At 39.7% G+C, this 13,496-nt stretch overlaps 1 protein-coding gene across 6 annotated transcripts in view; it reads left to right on the top strand.

Annotated features, from left to right (window-relative positions):
- NUMB (NUMB endocytic adaptor protein) overlaps window positions 1-13,496 on the top strand; it is a 186,150-nt gene that overhangs the window by 165,226 nt on the left and 7,428 nt on the right. For all 6 annotated transcript variants that reach the window (XM_030213792.1, XM_030213798.1, XM_030213795.1 and 3 more), the window contains one exon: window positions 9,491-9,637. In XM_030213792.1, coding sequence (XP_030069652.1) covers window positions 9,491-9,637 — 147 coding nt within the window. The remainder of the gene's footprint in view (window positions 1-9,490; window positions 9,638-13,496) is intronic.

Genomic DNA, 13,496 nt, shown 5'->3' with positions numbered 1-13,496 from the left:
GAACGGAAAGGAGGGCTGTCGGAGCTGAGGGAGGGCAGGGAGAATCGCTGGACATGGATGAGAGGGCAGGGGAGAGAAGAGATGGCTGGAATTGGAGAGGAGGGCAGGGGGAGAAGAGATCGCTGGACAGGAGGGGAGGGCAGGGGAGAGAGGAGAATTGCTGGACATGGATGGATGGAGGGGGCAGGGGAGAGAGCAAATTTGCTGGATATGGATGGATGGAGGAGAGGGCTGGGGACAATGGAGAGTTGGTGGACATGGATGGAGGGGAGGGAAGGGCAGGGGAGAGAGGAGAATTGCTGAACATGGATGGATGAATGGAGGGGGCAGGGGAGAGAGGAGAATTGCTGAACATGGATGGATGAATGGAGGGGGCAGGGGAGAGAGGAAATTTGCTGGATATGGGTGGATGTAGGAGAGGGCAGGGGAGAATGGAGAGTTGCTGGACATGGATGGATGGAAGGGAGGGAAGTCAGGAAGGAGATGCACATGGATGGAGGGGAGGGAAGAGAGGAGAAATGCTGGACATGGATTGAGGGGAGGGAAGAGAGGAGAAATGCTGGACATGGATGGAGTCATCTTTATCTTTTAAAAAATACTATAAATAAAAATCTCAAAAAAAGAAAGATTAAAACAAAAAAACATAATAAAACAATCTTTATCTCATACCCCTGGAGCATATTACTCATTATACACCCTTCCCAATTATTACTTACCATGACAGAACATTTCTCCTAACGGTTCCCTTAAAAACATAATCGCCATTACATGATAACCTTGCTAGTGCCCGTTTCATTTGTGTGAGAAACGGGTGTTTTTTTTACTAGTATTCAATAAAATCCCAGCAGCTAAACATTTTGGTGCAAGATAAGTCCCGACCTTGAGACAGCAGTGCGAAATGCTGGCCAATGTCGGTCTGCGGACTACTTTATTCTGCTGGAGAAAGCTAGATAAGTGCATTTCACTTTGTTAAAAAGTATTGTAAGAAATGAAATGGTTGTACTTTTGCACTTTATGCAAATTGTGGTTTAGTTTTTGCCAATGATGATGAGTTATTAGCTCCGAAGGTGTTCTAACTGGAGCTCTTTGAGGCTTTTTTCCACTCACTTTTCAATTTGATTAAATCTATAGATTTACTTCACAGGCTTGAATATTTGAGGATTGTATTGAATATTTGTAGTTGGTTGGATCAGTTCATCCTCTACCCATAATTTTGGAATATAGTTGATACTTTTAATTTATCTATCATCAGAAGGGCTTAAAGATAAAGCCCTTTCTGGTCTCCTTATCTTGTCTCAAGTGCTTTCCCCTTGATATTGGTGAATTTGACTCTGCAGTGAATTAGCTATGAAGTCCAAGGCTGCTGGGGGGCAAGAAAAGTATAAAATAAACAATGCAAGCATGGTTGACAACAGAGATATTTTATCCTCTTCTGAATTTGAAGTTTGGGTCCCATTTCTGCAAGAAGATTATTATTATTTTTTTTAACCTTTTAAAGTCATCGTACCTCGTCGTCGGGGAGTGCGGGGAGGGTTACGGAGGCAGTCAGCAACAGTGATGAAAAGTGTGCATAGCACTGTCTGTGTCTGCGTGCAGGCTTCGGCTTCAGTGAGACTTCTCTCTCTCTCACACAGCTCTGGTCCCGCCCTCATTTCCTGTTTCTGCAAGGGTGGGAGTCCAGAGCTGTGAGAGAGAGAGAAGACTCACTGAAGCTGAAGCCTGCATGCAGACAGTGCTGTGCACGCTTTTCATCACTGTTGCTGACTGCCTCCGTAACCCTCCCCCCCCCCACTCCCCGACGAGGTACGATGACTTTAAAATTCAGAGGGAGGCACTATCTGTAGACAGAGGGAGAGTTGGTATGACCACATCCCAGGTTAAATGCACAAAGGATCTTTCATAATATGGTTATAACATTCACAAATTTAAATGGGTGAATCCAATAAAAGAAGAATACTAATGTGGAAGGGGGAGGTGGGGGAAACATTAAAAATTTGATGACTGTACATGAGGATCTATATTTGTTACGATTCTGTCTTGAAAATGTAATAAGATATGGACACAATTATGTAGGAGAGAATTTGTGCATTTGTGTTAATTATATAACCATATAATTAATAATCAATAAAAAACCGTTGAACATAAAATTCGGAGGGAGGAGGGGGTGCCCTGGAACTCAGAGGGAGAGGGGAGGGGGGCCTGGAACTTGGAGGGAGGGGGGCCTGGCACTGGAGGGGGAGGGAGGGGGCCTGGCACTGGAGGGGGAGGAGGGAATGCACCACCTTAAAAAAAAAATTCAGCACCCCCAATAATTTTGAAAAGTTGGCTCCTATGTGCGAGCCGCTGTGTTTTGTATTCTTTTTAAATTAGCTTTAGTAATCCCTTCATAAATAACATTACAATAATCTAGGCGTGAGGTGATATACGCATATGTCAATGTTTTAAGAGAGTCCTTACTTATTAAATTTCTAATTGAACGAAGCTTCCTTAAGTGAAAAAAAAGACTTTTTCACTACATCAGATATTTGTTCCTCAAAAGTTAATGCAGAATCAATAATGACCCCTAGGTATCTGAAAGTTTTAACTGTAGGAATATTTTGTCCAAATAACGTGGGCACTACTAATGGAATAGTTCCATGCCCTACTATCCATGATGTTGTTGTCTTATCCGGATTTAATATTAACTGATGTATTGCCAACCATTCTGCCACTTTATCAAGACAAATTTGAATTGGTGTAAGATCTATACTTGATGGCTGGACATAGTGAATAAGAAGAAAATCATCTGCATACAAATAGGAGCTAATGCCCATTGTTTGTATAGGTAATGCCAAGGGACTAACATATAAATTAATCAGCAATGGTGACAGAACCGATCCCTGTGGCACCCCACATGATAATTTATATAACTTAGAATAAGATTGCTGTTGAACAACTTTAAACGAACGATGTTTGAGGAAGGATGTAAACCATTTCATGGTTGTCCCTGAAATACCAATCTCACTCAATCGTTGAAGAAGTAGATTATGGTTAATTAAATCAAATGCTGCAGATAAGTCCAATGAAATAACTAGGGCAATATAACCTTGTTCTAGTCTCGCATAAATTTCACTTAACAAAGAAGTCACAATTGTTTCTGTACTGTGTCCTTTTCTAAAACCCGATTGTCTCGGATGTAACAGGTTTTTTTAATCCACATAAGCTTGCAGTTGTCTAAACACAATTGTCTCTAAAATTTTAGACAAAAGTGGAAGATTAGTCGATAATTATTAGATAATAAAGGATCCAGTGAAGGATTCTTCAAACTTGGTTTTACTAGCGCTTCTTTCAATACAGTAGGCACCACCACTTCTTACAGATCTCTCTCATGAATATGGGTATTCTGGCTGGGCTGCCTCTGGGACCAGGTTTGGGAACCACTGAAATATAGGCATTTATATTATGCAGTCTTGGAACACAGTGCCACAACACCATGCCAATATTCCAAAGAGTGGTTTTATTATTATGGCTGCAGCATAGTTACTTACATTCATTATCAATTCATAATAAAACCAACAATGTTGCTAAATAACATTTTACACGCTAATTTCAACCTAAAGATGTTTCTCCTCCTTTGCGGAGATACATAGCACCTGCACTCATGGCATATACCATGAGTGTGATGATATAAAATACGTATCCTTGATCTTGATCTGTCTTTGCTATTTTCATTACACAGACCATAGAAATCTGCCCAGCACTGACCTTACTTCCCAACTATTTAAGCACCACTTCTGTCCATCATAACATGAACAGCCATACACCAAGCTAGACGAGACCACATAGATTGTGCATATTTCCGAACCTAAGCCTTACCAACATGCATAAGAGAGAGGCATTTCTGGAAAATGGTCTGTAAGCAGGGCACTGGTATCCGGCACATCTGATAGTCAGTCATGGTGGTAAAAACATTTTCTTAACTCGCCGGGTGAGTCTAAGGCCTTTCTTAAATCGATATCTAAGGCCTCATGAGGCAGAAACTATTAGTTTCAGTGCTGACAAAAAAATCCAAAGACGTTAAGCAAGATTTGCCTTCAGCTGCTGTGAGCCCCACTGAGGAGAACAGTGTAGAGAAGCTTCTGATTGTGCTTGAAACCATCAGAGGGATATCTCCTCGTAGTTTTGCTTTCACCAAGGAGAGAATTCTTCAGAGGATGAGGAAATGCCTGTGGCACATATACAAGAGATGTGGGGACAGATCTGCCTTTAGCTTTATTTATATGGTTTAAGATTGTTGTTACAAAACAGTAGCATTTAATTTAGGGTGAAATCGAGTGGGAGAAGAAGGGGGTTGTTGACGTATGGTTAGATTATGATTTGAATGAATATTAGTATGCCTGAGTGTGCTGGGAGTTTGATCAGACAATGGCTGTGATGTGTGCATGGGCAGAGAGGAGGGTGGGAGGGAGGGGGTGGGATGGGGGGGAATGAGATATATATGGGTTGAATAGGAAGGTGAAAGTGACCATCAGGTGTTTTGTTTGGTGGGGAAACAGGACTGATGGTTCAGGAGTTTTCTAAGGGGTGGGTATTGTTGAATGTGACCAGGGAGGGGGGGGGTTGAAAGGGTGGTATTAATGGCCCTATAAAGAGAAAAAGAATCCTGAAACATCTTAGAGAGTCCCAGGTTGATATTGCGCTTCTGCAGGAAACTAAACTGACCTGTGAGGAAGCAGCAAAATTAGTATCTGGAGGGTGGAGAATAATGTTTTGCTCCTCTGTTGGGTCTAAGAAGTGGGTGGGGGGGGGGGGGGGGGGGGGTAGTGACGCTGATAAGTCCCTCCTCTTTGTGGTGAATGACACAGGCAGTGATGCAGAGGGATAGGTAGGTTTGGGTCACTGGATGAATTGATGATATAGAGATGACGATTTTAAATATTTATGTCCCTACTGGTCATAAGGTTTATTTTTTTGACTTAATATTTCAAAAACTGCTGTCTGACATAGGGACTTTAATAGTTGGGGGTGATATGAATTGTTGTTTAGAGGCCCTGGATAGAACTAAGGTAGGGTCGAATATAGGTTCTTCTGAGGGTAAAGATGAAGGAATGCATAAAGAGAGGGGTTTGGTAGATCTTTGGAGACACTATAACAAAGGGGCTAGAGTCTATTTGTTCCACTCGGCAATATTTCAATCTTAACCTTAGATTAGATTATCTTTAGGACTGACTACACAAGTAGGAAATTGCGAACTCGAGAGGGGTGGCGTGGTTGGAGGGTGAATACAAGTATGTCAATCAGTGCAGAGCTGACTCCATGGTGTTTGGTCTGAATTTCTAACTTTGAATGACACTCGTGGGGACACTATGTGATGCTGGCAAGGCTTATCTCTGTGGTATGCTGATCCAGAGAGGGGGCTCAAGAGAAAAAGTGAGATTAAATGGAACACCCTGTTGGCAGAGATTACTTTCCTGCAGGCTCTGCATAAGGAAAGGAGTGGCCTCTCCTTGTTAAATATGTTGAAAGAAAGACAGTAAGAACTGAATCTCTTAAATACACACAAAAAATATATGTTTATTGCAGTGCACCAAAGCTCGCTATATGGGGCAGGGCAATAAGGCTATTGGCCTGGCAGCTTAAGAAGAAGCGTAGCAATAGGTGGGTCAGCTACTTAGAGCATGCCCCAGGGGATGGGGTGGTTACTAATTTGGCAATTAGGGCAGAATTCTGCAATTGTTATGAAAAATTATATGGTGCTGAGTCTTTGTCTTTCCCTGAAGAGATTGATACCTATTTGACATCTTTGCAGCTTCCATGCTTATCCATAGAAGAGCAGGGCTGGATTAATAGAGAAATACAAATTACAGAAGTCACAGCTGTCATTAAGGGCATGGTCACTGGAAAGGCTCCAGATGAAGATGGTTTCCCACTGGAGTTTTATAAAGTTATGTAGTTACAGTTGGTCCCTTTGCTTGCTAAAGTCTTTAATGGGGTAAAGCAGGGACAGGCTCTCCCAGGTTCAATGTTTAAAGCCCAGGTGGTGGTCTTGCACAGTTCTGGAAAGAACTGAGCACTGGTGTTCTAGCTTATAGGCCTATTGCATTACTTAACAATGATATGAAAATGTTTGCCAAAGTACTAGCTTCTAGATTAGAGACGTTTTTACCCAAATTAGTTAAGGCAGATCAAACTTGCTTTTTGAAGGGCCAGTTTGCTGGGTGATAATGCACGCCAAGCCATTGATTGAGTTCCTGCAGTGCACTACAGTTCAGGCCATGAGTGTGGTGGTGGATGCTGAAAAGGCATCTGGCCGCGTCAAGTGGATTTTCCTTTTTACGATGCTGAAGAAGGTAGGCTTGAGTGGTCCTTTTGGGAAATGGGTTCAGGCTCTATATTTTAAACCTAGCAGTAATATTATGGTTAATGGAGTCCAATCTGGTCTATCTTCACCATGGGTTGCATTAGGATTGTCCAATGTCCCTGCTGTTGTTTGCCCTGGCCATAGAGCTGCTTGCCACAGCAATACATCAAAATGGGTCTATTCATCCTATAGTCACTGGGGGAAAGACACATAAGGTTCTGCTGTACATGGATGATACAGTTTTGTTTGTGTACCGTTTTGTTTGTGAACAATCCCAAAGACTCTCTGCCTCCCCCCCCCCCCCCCCCGCTAGAAGAGCTGCACACGTTTGGGATACATTCAGTTTTTTAAATTAATGCGGATAAAACAAGAGGCTCTGTTGTTTAATACTGTGGTGGCTGAGTTGGAATCCCCGTTGCTCTTTCAATTAGCGTCCCAAAGTTTCAGATATCTAGAGGTTAGATTGTTAAAGCAGATCATTGATCTATATAAACTTAATTATGCCCCTCTAGTAGATAATGTGCAGAAAGACCTGGACCACTGGGGGAAGCTGTCCCCCACATGATGCACTAAAAATGATGATCCTTCCCAAATTGTTTTGTTTTTGTTTGCGCAGCTGCCAATTTCTTTTCCTTGGTGATTTTTCTCTCGTTGGGACCAAATGATGGTTTCCTTTTTGTGGCAGGGAAAGTGGCCCAAAATTAGCAACAGACAGTTGATGCAACCGATGGCACAATATGAGACAGTATTATAGGGCAGCGGTACTTCAGGTGCTGAAAATTCTTCATGACCAACTGACCAGGTCTATTGGGCCCGAATTGAAAGAGAACTCGTGGCACCACATACCATTTTTGACTTTTTAGAGACTGGGGTTGTGCTGCTGGGTGGGGAGGGATTTGTGGGAAGGGTCAGTCACCCTTTTTTGGCCCCATTAGAAAAAGTGTGGAGGCGATGTAAGCAGGATTTGGGAATACAGGGCCAACTTCACCCACTAAGCCAGCTAAAGGATTTCTGTTCAATGACAACTACAGTTAGTTCACTTATAGCCCATCGTTCCCATATAAATAGTTCACAGCGGATTACAGCAAGATTCTAGAACACAATAGTCTAGGAAATTACATAGCATAATTACAAGATGTACTTGAACCTAAACAGTTTCATAAGAGAAAAATAGATAATAAAGTTAACTGCAATCAATTATTTCTTAGTCATATATAACAACAATGTCTTTAAGCCTTTTTTAAACATAATATGGTAAAAAATAAGTTATAAATTAACTGGTATAAATTTCCAAAATTTAGCAGCTAGAAAGGCATAATGATAATTAAGAAATTCTCTCTGTTTTCTTAATGGAGAATGTTAGGTGTAAAGCCACATTTTGGACTGTTTGAATTTTTCTCAACAGATATTTTGGTAAACCCAAATAGATAATGTTACAATAATCGAGCTTACTAAGAATTGGAGACTATACCACTAGTTGAAATAGATCTACCGATAAATATTTGTGAATAGCCCTTAAATTTCTCATAGTATAAAATGAACTCCTTATTAAAGAATTTATCTGATGCTCCATAGATAATTTATTATCCAATATAACACCCAGAATTGTTATGGATTTTCAAGAGCAAAACATTTCCCATCAATCAATCCCTATTTTCATTTCCTTCTCTCTAAATTGTAGGGAATTGTGTGGTCCCGATGTTCTGATTTGTTTGATCAGGGCACTCTGCTGTCATTACAACAGTTGTAGGATCTGACAGCAAGTGTGATACCCTTTTATTAGTATTTCTAGATGCGAGGCTTACTCATTGGAAGGGATGCTAAAATAAATCTACATAGAAAGCCGGTACAGTTGGAGGTGGTGGTATTTAAAGGGGAGGTTGGAATGAAATTGCTATCAAAGGTCTATTCAGCCTTGGAGGGTGACAAGCCACCACCCTTTTCAGATCATATTACAGCGTTAGAGACCTGGTTCGGGGGTCTCAAGGGGGAAGATTACTGGAAAAGAGTGCACTTGTATATACATAAGTATTCAGCTGTTACAGCACACAAGCAAATGCAAAATATCAGTTAACAAATAGGCTATATTGGACAGTTAAGCAAGCCCGGGTCTCCTTGGGGAGAGGGGGTGGGGAGAGGGAGAACTGTGGACAGAAAAGAGTGTATGAACATATGTGGTGGTCATGTCTGAAAGTGCAGGTTTTTAGGGGAGGGGTGTAGGATGAGAGATTTAAATGAACAGCGGTGAACTGGAGGAGGATGCTGAAGGTGTTCTTACTAGGGGTGTTTGACAGGGAGGGTTTCACCACTGCTCAAGAATGGTTGGTGTTGATGCTATTTCTGGCTGCCAAGATGGCACTTGTCAGAACCTGGAAAATAGAATCTGTATATATAGTGAGTTGAAGTGCTTTGATAAAATTTCAAGCAATCAGAAGGGAAGAAGATGAAACATGAGCATATGTGGGCCTCTGTTCTGATATGAATTCTGTTATCAATTTGTGTTCAAAACTGTAATCTTGATGACTTGTGGTACAATTGAAAGACTATATATCTGGTTTGCCTTAGATGAATCTTGTCCATATGATTATTTGTGGTTTGCAAGGGGGGAGGGCTCAGCTCTTACCTATGAACATTTGATATTTGTGGTTTTCTGGGGGGGATGGAATATAGGGGTATTAGCATGCCAATATGTATTGATACGGTTGTTTAGTTTTACATCTTTGTATGTTTATCTGAGTTAAAGTTTGGAATTTTGAATAAACATTTACAATAAAAAAAAATCCAGTTAGTATTTATATTTTTTATTGTTGTACATTGCCTAGGAGAATTTGTATGGATAATGAAAAATAAATGTTGTAGTGGAAAATAACATTTTCCAATACTTAATGTGCAAAAACTTTGTAAATATAGGGAAGTGTGCCACCAGGTCTACTCCTATTCTAAAATAGGGCAATTCTCAACAGCTCCCAAATTAATTATTATGGATCTTTGATAAATAATGTGAGATTTCAAAGACAGCATGCATTTTAATTAGAATTGACTTACAGGTAGGGAGAAAGTCGCAAGTGTAGCATAAATCATGCTTCAGTATTCAGAGCTTTTAATGACTGTTTATTCTGCACACTCTAATGTTTGTTTGTTAACTTTCAGTCCCTGAGCTGGAAGGAGAAGCAGACAGCATTAGCTTCCTGTGCTCGCAGATCACTAATACCTTCAGTGCACCAGAAGACCCCTTCTCTTCTGCCCCCATGTCAAAACCTGGCACAGCTGGTGCACCTCAGTCTCCTGCCTTCCAAGGTTTGTAACTTCTTAAGTTTGCATGGATTGTGCTGCTTCTTGTCTTAGTAATTAAAACTTTATTTTCTATTTGCACATCATAGGTCATTGGTTTTAAAGTGCAGCATATAAAAATGCCTCTTACCTATGAACATTGATAGATAACTGTATTATGACTGGTTTTGAAAAGATTGCATTTGATAGCTTTTAGTTATTGAGATTTATTTACTACCTATTTGAAGAAATTCACCCAAGTTGGTGTATAGCAGGTATAAACTGGACACAGGTAATTTACTGTTACAATGTAGTTAACCGTTCCAATAACAGCACATATTAAAGCATAGTAAAACATTAGCATATAATTAGGCATGCTACTTACAGTGTCAACACAATACAAATTAAACATCTTAATAGACTCATTTGAGATGTGTTTTCTAGGTGATAGGCTATGGCTATTACAAATACATAAAAATCTTTTTTTAAAAACTGCAGCTGTTTCCTTGGTTTTCCCCTTTTCTAAATTTACATGTGATGATGATAGTATTTGGGACCTTAGGTAATTTTGGTAATCTTTGGGTACTGATACCTTCCGTGAAAGAAATTTCCTAAATTTAAATTTTTGTTTTGTGGTACTTCTCGCTCTATGATATGGGTTACTGATTTCTTTTGTTAATGTGTAGGAATATTATTATACCTTTCTCAGTGTTTTTCTTATATTTATATTTATGTAAATTCTGTTAAGTGTCTTTAAAAAAAAACTGCAGCTTTTTTCCTCTGAACATTCTGTTGACTTGTGATGTCAGCTTTCTAGTCCAAAACATTTTTGCAACTTATATTTTGTCCACATTTTCTAAGCACGGTTTGAACCTTCAGTATATCTACAAACAGTATACTGTGTAGAATTGCATAAAATATTAGCTATATATTTATAGTGAAACATGCATTCACTTATTCTTTGTATTTTATTTAGGATTGTCTTAGATTTCTTATATTAATCTTAGTGACATCAACTTGTCGCTTAACTCAGAAAGTCCCACAATCAAGACTAGCTTAAGGGGCAAGCCAGTGAGAGGCTGACTATTCTATTCTATTATTCCGCTTTTAACTTGCGGATCACAGAGCACAGAGATATCCCAACCGGATAGAATCACATTAAAATAAATAATCTAATAAAAAAAAAAATATCCATCTAAGTTATTTTTATAAAATGGAACATTAAGAGACAAACAAATATGTTTTTAAGACCTTACAAAAAGAACTGTAAGGAGTAGTTAAGCAAACTGTTTTAGGTAGACTATTCCATATTTTTGTGCCTTGAAAGGCAAAAGAATGTTCCTAAACAGACTTCAATTGCATGTTTTTTTTACAGAAGGAACATTGAGAGACAGATTTTTAGGACTCCTTAGATGCCCTCTATGGCTTGGGAATATAAGCAAGTTTCCTACCATAACTGAATTAGCACCATAAACACATTTATAGACCAGACTGGCTATTTTAAATTTATTTATATTATTTATTTATTGCATTTGTATCCCACATTTTTCCCACCTCTTTGCAGGCTCAATGTGGCTTACAATGTGTTGTTATTGGTAGATAGTATATTAGGTGATAACAGTTAGTGTTACATAGAGAATAGCATAATCTAAATTAAACAAGTAAATATAAGTAAAAAACAGTACTGATAATAGGTATGGTGGAGATGGCATAGAAAATAACGTAATCGAAATTCAAACAAGCAGATATAAGCAAAAACATTGTTGATAATAGGTAAGGTTGTGATGTATTACATTTATAGTTGCTGCTCTTATTGGTCTGCCTTGTTGAATAGGTGGGTCTTCAGGGATTTGCGAAAGTTAGTTAGTTCATAAGTAGTTTTTAAGCTGCGCGGCAGTGCGTTCCATAGTTGTGTACTCAGGTAAGAGAAGTTTGACGCGTGTGTTAGTTTGTATTTTAGGCCTTTGCAATTGGGGAAGTGAGGATTAAGGAATGTGCGGGATGATCTTGTAGCGTTCCTGGGTGGCAGGTCTACCAGATCTGACATGTAGGCAGGGGCATTTCCGTGGATGATTTTATGAACTAGAGAACATACTTTGAACGTGATGCGTTCTTTAAGTGGAAGCCAGTGTAATTTCTCCCTCAGGGGCTTTGCACTTTCGTATTTTGTTTTTCTGTATATGAGTCTAGCTGCGGTGTTCTGGGCGGTTTGCAGTCTCTTGATGATTTGCTCTTTACAACCAGCGTAGAGTGCATTGCAGTAATCTAAGTGACTAAGCACTATTGATTGTACCAGGTTACGAAAGATGGTCCTTGGGAAGAAAGGTCTTATCCTTTTTAGTTTCCACATTGAATAGAACATTTTTTTAGTTGTATTTTTTACATGACTTTCAAGTGTAAGATGTCGATCGATGGTAACTCCAAGAATTTTCAGTGTGTCCGATACGGGAAGGGATAATTTTGGTGCGTTTATGGTGGTGAATTTGCTCGTGTTATGTTGTGAGGTGAGTATAAGGCAATGTGTTTTCTCTGCATTGTTTCAGCTGGAATGCATCCGCCCATGAATGCATGATATGGAAACCTTGATTGATGTCTTTGGTAATTTCCATTAAATCTTGTTTAAACGGGATGTAGATCGTTAACGTCATCTGCGTATATGTATGGGTTGAGGTTTTGGTTGGATAATAATTGAATTTGAGATTCTAATCTTACATAAGTACAAAAGTAATGCCACACTGGGAAAAGACCAAAGGTCCATCGAGCCCAGCATCCTGTCCACGACAGCAGCCAATCCAGGCCAAGGGCACCTGGTGAGCTTCCCAAACGTACAAACATTCTATACATGTTATTCCTGGAATTGTGGATTTTTCCCAAGTCCATTTAGTAGCCCTTTATGGACTTGTCCTTTAGGAAACCGTTTAACCCCTTTTTAAACTCTGCCAAGCTAACCGCCTTCACCACGTTCTCCAGCAACGAATTCCAGAGTTTAATTATGCATTGGGTGAAGAAATATTTTCTCCGATTTGTTTGAAATTTACTACACTGTAGTTTAATCGCATGCCCCCTAGTCCTAGTATTTTTGGAAAGCGTGAACAGACGCTTCACATCCACCTGTTCCACTCCACTCAATATTTTATATACCTCTATCATGTCTCCCCTCAGCCGTCTCTTCTCCAAGCTGAAAAGCCCTAGCCTCCCCAGTCCTTCCCCATAGGGAAGTCGTCCCATCCCCGCCACCATTCCAGTCGCACCCCCTCCAATCTTAGCAAATGTAGTTAATCACTACTACTACTACTATTGCTTTTCATTTCTGTAGCACTACTAGACGTATTCAACAGGGGACTAACTTCACAAAACCTGCCTGATTCAAAGATTAATCTGTCAACTGTATTCTGCAGAAGTTGGAGTTGCCGCTTTTGTTTTTTTATTTATACCACAGTATAAAGAATTATAATCGAATAATGGAAGTAAATTTGCGTGTGCTATTCGAAATCCACCAGGGCATAAGGATGCCCTAATAGTTCTCAATTTCTTTAGATGAAAAAAAGAATTAATCTGGTCGTTAGATAGCTTAGAATCTAAAATTTTACCAGGGTGCCAAAAGCTTGCTTCACTGGCTTACCTCTTTAGACTTTGCAAGTCTAAGTGCTTTGAAATGAGCCCCTGTATCGTGTACTCCTCCTAACTGTTCATCTGAGACATTGTGTTACTAGTCGAGATATTCATGAACTTTCTTAACGCATGTGTACCATATTTTTGACCTTCAGACTAAAAATTATTGCATTAGAAATTTGTTGTTAAATTTAATTTTGCCATCATATCTTGAATTCATATGAGCTATTTTTTAGTAGATTGAGGGATAACAGCAGATACAGACTTCACCTGC

This window comes from Microcaecilia unicolor, chromosome 9 (assembly GCF_901765095.1).
Source record: "Microcaecilia unicolor chromosome 9, aMicUni1.1, whole genome shotgun sequence".
NCBI classification, from domain to species: domain Eukaryota; kingdom Metazoa; phylum Chordata; class Amphibia; order Gymnophiona; family Siphonopidae; genus Microcaecilia; species Microcaecilia unicolor.
This window is presented reverse-complemented; position numbering and strand designations above follow the sequence as displayed.